This window comes from Canis lupus, unplaced genomic scaffold, assembly GCF_011100685.1.
Source record: "Canis lupus familiaris isolate Mischka breed German Shepherd unplaced genomic scaffold, alternate assembly UU_Cfam_GSD_1.0 chrUn_S1931H2130, whole genome shotgun sequence".
Taxonomy (NCBI): Eukaryota; Metazoa; Chordata; class Mammalia; order Carnivora; family Canidae; genus Canis; species Canis lupus.
Genome location: NW_023330797.1, coordinates 54,090 through 61,416, shown reverse-complemented (window position 1 = coordinate 61,416; position 7,327 = coordinate 54,090). Strand labels below are relative to the sequence as shown.

General features: G+C 38.9%; 1 protein-coding gene across 1 annotated transcript in view; it reads right to left on the bottom strand.

Moving 5' to 3' along the window:
* Positions 1-3,247: 3,247 nt before the first annotated feature.
* LOC119878807 (ankyrin repeat domain-containing protein 26-like) overlaps positions 3,248-7,327 on the bottom strand; it is a 56,452-nt gene continuing 52,372 nt past the window's right edge. The window contains exons 14-15 of the mRNA XM_038589379.1: positions 7,126-7,219; positions 3,248-3,307 (exon numbers count right to left, since the gene is read on the bottom strand). Coding sequence (XP_038445307.1) covers positions 3,248-3,307; positions 7,126-7,219 — 154 coding nt within the window. The remainder of the gene's footprint in view (positions 3,308-7,125; positions 7,220-7,327) is intronic.

Here is a 7,327-nt window from a genome sequence, read left to right as displayed (position 1 = left end):
AGACACAGGAAACCTGAACAGACCCATAACCAGCAAGGAAATGGGAGCAGTCATCAAATATCTGCCAACAACCAAGAGTCCAGGACCAGGAGGCTTCCCAGGAGAATTCTACCACACATTCCAGGAAGAATTAATCTATTCTTCGGAGCTGTTTATAAAATTAGTAATGGAAGGGAAACCTTCCAGTGTTCTCTGTGAGGCCAACATTACTCTGATCGCAAAACCAGAGCAAGACCCCACCCAAAAGGAGAATTACACTCCAATATCCCTGATGAACACGGATGCCAAAATTCTCAACAAGACACTGGCTGGGAGGATTCAACAGTACATTAAAGGATGATTCACCATGTCCAAGTGGGTTTTATGCCTGGGCTGCAAGGGTGATTCGACATCTGCAGATGAATCAATGTGATACACTACAGAAATAAAAGAAAGGATAAGAACCATAGGATCCTCTCAAGAGATGCAGAAAAAGCAGTTGACAAAGTGCAGCACCCTTTCCGGATCAATACTCTTCACAGTGCAGGGAGGAGGGGAGCATATCTCAATATCATAAAAGCCATCTACGAAAAGCCCACACCCGATGCTATTCTTAATGGGGAAAAACTGAGAGCTTTGCCGCTAAGGTCAGGAACACAACAGGGAGGTCCACTCTCTGGACAACCAGTGTTGTTCGACATAGCCTCAGCATTTAGACAACAAAAAGAAATAAAAAGGCGTCTGAATCAGAAAAGAACTCAAACTCTCACTTTTCTCAGAGGACATGATATCCTATGTGGAAAACCCAAAAGACTCTACGCCAACATTGTTAGGACCCTTTCCTGAATTCAGCAAAGCAGCAGGATAGGAAATCCATGCACAGAAATCAGTTGCATTTCTATACACTAACAATGAGATGGAAAGAAAGAGAAACTGAGGAGTCAATTCCATTTACCATTGCACTAAACACCATAAGATACCTTGGAATAAACCCACCCAAAGAGACAAGGATCTGTACTCTGAAGAAGACAGGACATTCTGGAAAGAAATTGAGAAATCATAAAGAACTGAAATCATTCCATGTTCATGGATTGGAAGAACAAATATTGTTAAAATGTCTATGCAAGCTCGAGCAATCTCTACATTCAATGCAATCTCTATCAAAATACTACCAACTTTTTTTTTAAGATTTTTTATTTTTTTATTCACATTAGAAGAGAGAGAGAGAGAGAGAGAGAGAGAGGCAGAGACACAGGTAGAGGGAGAAGCAGGCTCCATGCAGGGAGCCCAACGTGGCACTCGATCCTGGGTCTCCAGGATCACACCCTGGATTGAAGGCAGAGCTATACCGCTGAGCCACCTGGGCTGCCCCCAACTTCTTTGCATACAGCTGGAGTAAATAATACTAAAATTTCTTTGGAACCTTAGAAGACCCCGAATAGCCAAAGGTATGTTGAAAAACGTAGCCAAAGCTGGTGGCATTAGAAGCCAGCCTTTAAGCTCCATTGCAAAGCTGTGATCAACAGGACAGTATGGTCCTGGCACAAAAGCGGACATGTCAATCAATGGCCCAGAAGAGAAATCCAGAAGTGGACCCTCAACTCTATGGTCCACTCCTCTTCAACAATACTGGAAAGAAAATCCAATGGAGACAAAGCAGTCTCTTCAACAAATGGTGTGGGAAAATCAGACCACCACATGTAGAAGAATAAAACTAGACCATTTTCTTACACCATACACAAAAATAGAGTCAAAATGGATGAAACACCCAAATGTAAGATAGGAATCCATTAAAATCCTAGAGGAGAACACAGCCAGCAACCTCTGTGACCTTGGCTGCAGCAACTTCTTGCTAGACATGTCACCAGACGCCAAAATGACCTACTGAGACTTCATCAAGATAAAAAGCTTTTACGCAGCAAGGAAACAGTTGACAAAACCAAAAGACAACTGACAGAATGGCAGAAGGTGTTTGCAAATGCCTTATCAGATAAAAGGCTGGTATGCAAAGTCTATAAAGAGCTAATCAAAGTCAACACCCAAAGAAAGATAACCCAATGAAGAAATGGGAAGAAATGAAAGGACATGTCTCCAAAGAAGACATACATATGGCCAACAGACACATGAAAACATGCTCAACATCAGTTGGCACCAGAGAAATACAAATCAAAACCATGGTGAGTTTCCCCCTCACACCTTTCATAATGTCCAAAATTAGCAAGTCTGGAAAATGACAGATGTTGGCAGGAAATGCAGAGAAAGGGGGATCCTCTTACGATGTTGGTGGGAATGCAACCTGGTGCAGCCACTCTGGAAATCAGTACCAGAGGTTCCTCAAAAAGTTGAAAAAAGGAGCTACCTATGCAAAACCCAGCAATTGCGCTAGAAGGTATGAATCCCAAAGATCACTTGGTCAGGATCCAAAGGGGCACCTGCACCCATATGTTTAATACCAGTAAATATCCACAATAGCCAAACTAGGAGATCCGATGTTCTTTGAAAGAGGTATGTATAAAGAAGGCGTGATATAAATAAATAATCATATTTATTTATTTATTGGACAGAGAGAGAGGGAGAGAGAGAACAGAATATTACTCAGCCAATAAATAATGAAATCTTGGGACCCCTGGGTGGCTCAGTGGCTGAGAGTAGGCCTTTGGCTCCGGGCATAGGGGAAGGGAAGGAAAAGTAAAACAAGATGAAATCAGAAAGAGACACAAACCATAAGTCACTCAATACTAGAAAACAAACTGTGGGTTGCTGGAGGGGAAGGGATTGGGGGTGATGGGGTAACTGCCTGATGGGGATTAAGGAGGGGGCATGTGATGGCATGAGCACTGGGTTTTACATAAGACTGAATGAATCACTGAACTCTACCTCTGAAACTAATATTACACTATAAGTTAATTAATTTGAATTCAAATAAATAATATAAAATAAAAAGAAATACAAGCGAATCCAAGATAACTTTTGATGTTGTTATATAATGACACAGTTAAGTTTTAGAGATTAGGATATCTGCTCTAAAAAAAAGAACACTATTAAAAGGAAAGATTACCTAAGAACAAAGATATCTTGCAGAAAAAATTCACGGTGGACAATGAAAAGCGCAGTTGACAATATATGTCAAAGGCATTGTTGTTATTATTTAAGGAATCACGGAAGAGTAAATGTAGTATTTTGGCAAGAATTTCTATTTAGGTTTTATAAAACTACAATTACAGATAAATTAGTTAATTAATGGTTAAAGTGATGTGAAATATTAGTCTTACCCAGTATTCTCTTTTTCCAATTCCTCATTTTTCTTCACTTCTTGATCCAACCTGAACTGCAAAGGCTGTTTGTTTTCCTTTTCATCACCACACTTTGGAAACAATTTTTAAGAACATTAGTTTCAAAAATCAAGAGACTCCTTCTTTTATAAAATGCTATTTCTCATGAATCCATGAGTAATATGTGTTTAGACAGGTTTATAAAATACATATAAAATGTAGGTTATGAACCAAATGTCAATGAAAAGAAATCTCAAAAATAAGGATGTTTGTTAAAACAGCTTCAACTGAGTTTATATTTTCATCATTTTTGTTTCTAGAATTTAAATTGCCAAAATTTACTTGGGAAATACAGAGGTTTTTAATCCACATTAATGAAAAAATCTTTAAGGTGGCTATACTTACATCTGAGTTTCTAGAGATGTCCTAGAAGCAGTTTCACCAATGTCTTAAGATACTCTGGGTTTTGTGAGATCACAGCTTAAGATACAGTCTCTGAAAAATTCCCATACTGTCCCCATTATAATTTGATGATCATCTGACTTTAGGATGAGATACTCTCCTTCTCTGCAAGCATTTCAAAACATTTCTCTGCAAGATTTCAATGTCTTCTTTTCTGTTGACCACTTTTCTCTCTAAATAAAATTCAAGGCTTCCCAATATTCTATAAAAACTTTCCTTACTCTTGCAGCATTTTCGATCATCTTGCTTTTTCCCTTTCACTGGACTCGAACATTCTTTAATGTGTCATCTCAGCCACAGATTCATCTTTTCATCGCGTCTTTTACACTAAAATCTGACTTCAATCCTGGAATTCCACTAAAAAGTTTTGACAATCATCAAGGATCTGTTTTTACAAGTCCTGATCCTGCTTTACTTCTCAGCAGCAGCTGAAAACAATGCCACATCTTCCCTCTGCTCTTCTAATCCATTTCATTTCTAAATGACAGCAAACGCTGACATTCAGTCCTTGGACCCTTGCTATTCCTCTTTTTCACATCCTCTCAGAGTTCTCCAAATCCCAAGGCTTCAAAACCAGATGCTCTATTCTATACTTTCAGCCTTGACCCATTTACTGAGGTCATGTGTATGCTTCCATCTTCCTTCTAGTTCCTCATAGACAATATTTTCAACCACACATTCAATACCTGTTACCTGATGTGCATTACCTTTCTAGTTAGCTATCTGTTTATTTTTATATATTTTTTAAGTTTATGTATTTGAGAGAGAGAGAGAGCATGAATGGGGAGAGGAGCAGATACAGAGTGAGAAGCAGACTCCTGCGGCAAGGGAGCCTGATGTATACAGGACTCGATTCTGGGACCTTGAGGTGATGACCTGAGCCTAAGGTTTAGATGTGTTAACCCACTGAGCACACAGGCCCCTCAACACAGTTAATCTTGTACATTTTATCTTGACTCTTTTTGGGATTACTTTGAGTTATTTTTTAAAGATTTATTTATTCATTTATTTTATTCATGAGAGGTCCGGAGGGAGAGGGCGGGGGGGGCAGGGAGAGAGGGCAGAGAGAGAGAGAGAGAGAGAGAGGCAAAGAGACAGGTAGAGAGAGAAGCAGGCTCCATGCAGGGAGCCCCATGGAGGATCCATCCCAGGACTCCAGGATCATGCCCTGAGCTGAAGGCAGACGCTTAATGAGAGGACACCCATGGCATCCCGAGTGTATTTTTTTTTAATTTTTTAAAATTTATTTATGATAGTCACACACACACACACACACACACACACAGAGAGAGGGCAGAGACACAGGCAGAGGGAGAAGCAGGCTCCATGCACCGGGAGCCCGACGTGGGATTCGATCCCGGGTCTCCAGGATCGCGCCCTGGGCCAAAGGCAGGTGCCAAACCGCTGTGCCACCCAGGGATCCCAGTGTATTATTTTTTAATCTGGGGGGGGGGCACCTTTACCCTCAGGATGCTGACCATTGTACTTTGTCTTGCTTTTCTTTTATAATGCAAAAGTTCAAAAAAAAATAATGCAAAGTTCTTCCCAAGGGTTGGATTATGAACGGTTTGCCTTTGTTTCCTTTTGAATACTTTCCTATTCCATAGAGACGTGAACTTACGGAAGTCTTCTTCTAAGTTCTTTTCAGACACATACTTGACTATTTTCTTCAGAGGCTTAAGTCAGCTAGAGCTAACTCTTCTTCCCAATCCATATTTCTTCACCTCAAAATGGTGTCCATGAAATATCTTAACACAGATGTAGTCTCTGTCCTGGGGATTCATGAGGTGAGAACCTTCTAGAGAAATTAGGGCTATGAACTAAGTTGCTGGAAAGCTATTTAAGTTTTTATTTTATAGGGTAAGCTTAAAGTGGCTAATCATTTTATACCATAACCCTAATTCATTTCTATAGGAATATGCAGAATTATCTATGGATATTCTTACAAACTCTGTAATATGTGGTGGCTTCCTAATAGATTCCTGTGTGATATTGTAGGGGGACAACTCATGGCACTCTCAGTCAGAGATAAGACTCCTTGTCAAGTTAACTGCATGAAAAGTACAGTAAAGCAACTTGAGCAGTTTTATATGAAGTCAGGAAAAAAAGTTTTTTTCGATGTTTCTTTGGCCACAGAAAGGACCAGTCAACAGAATGTGCTAGTTCCCCTGATAGGTATGATTGTTTAATGAAATTTGCATGTACCTAACTTATGTCACTGAAAGAAACTAGTTGTAGGTCCATCTACCTCATAGTTCCAACTTAGAAGTCCCAAAGCAATCTTCTCATCTTAAATCATTGGTAGCCACTCCTACAAAGGACGGTATGAATGGCACGATAATCCTGTACTGCTTATAAATGGTTATATAGTTTTCACTACCTATCAATAAACTGGAGTCCTGGATTGCACATTAATCTTTTCTGAGATTGGACTGTTAAATCTCTGAAAGTATGATTAACTCAAGGTAATAGAAAAACATTCGTTTCTGAACTTGCAATGAATGCTAGGAGCACTAGGTTACTCTCTAAGGCCCTGACTGAGCAGTCATTTCTACTTTTTCACTGGCATCTCTTTTCCTTTACAAAATCCAACAAGGAGAAAACTACATCCCTTTGAGAAAATGTTTGCATAATTACCTAGTAGTCATTCTGCTTTTTTCTAAGATTCTATTTATTTATTTATGAGACACACACAAACACACTCACACACACACACACACACACAGAGGCAGAGACACATGCAGAGGAGGAGCAGGCTCCATGCAGGGAGCCCCATGTGGGACTCAATCCGGGGACTACAGGATCATGCCCTGGGCCCAGGGCAGGCACCAAACCACTGAGCCACCCAGGGATCCCCCTCGTAGTCATTCTTAATGAAGGCAACACACTACCAATTTGTAATTACAAATCACCACAAATTATTAGTAAAGTAATTCATTCTCAAAATCTCAGTGAAGGGTTGAGATTACAAGAGAAAGTCAGCATTCAAGATCAAATTATTACTCAAAGTTTGGGGAATTTTAAACATATTGAAAAATATTAGCAGGGACTCAGACATTAGTATACCAATATTCATAGCAGCATTACCAACAATAGCTAAGAGGTAGAAAAACCCAAATGATCACTGACAGATAAACAAAATGTGATATATATATATATAAAATACTGTTTTGCTTAGGCTATCACAATCCTTTTTATTAAAATCTTACTACAAAAATGATTAATTTATGCATTCAGTCAACTTTATCTATAAAGAGGAATTATACCAAGAGTAGTTAAATAGCAACCATATGAATATAATAAATATTTTTATGAGTGAGAATTTTCATATTATCCAAAATGTTCTTATACACTACTACTAGAGATATAAAAATTCCTTCTCCTTAGGACAGAAATTAAGAGACTGACTTACCGAACTTGAACTTAACAGGTCTTTCTGAAGCTGTTCAATTTGGCCTGCTTGCTCCTTGACTGTAACTTTTAACTCGGCATTTTCAACTTCAAGCCTAAAATGCATATTTTAAAATATTTATTCTCAGACACAAATTTTAAACATACCACATAATTTCTAAACAAACATCTAAAGGTCTTACATAAATTCTTAGAAATTTAAA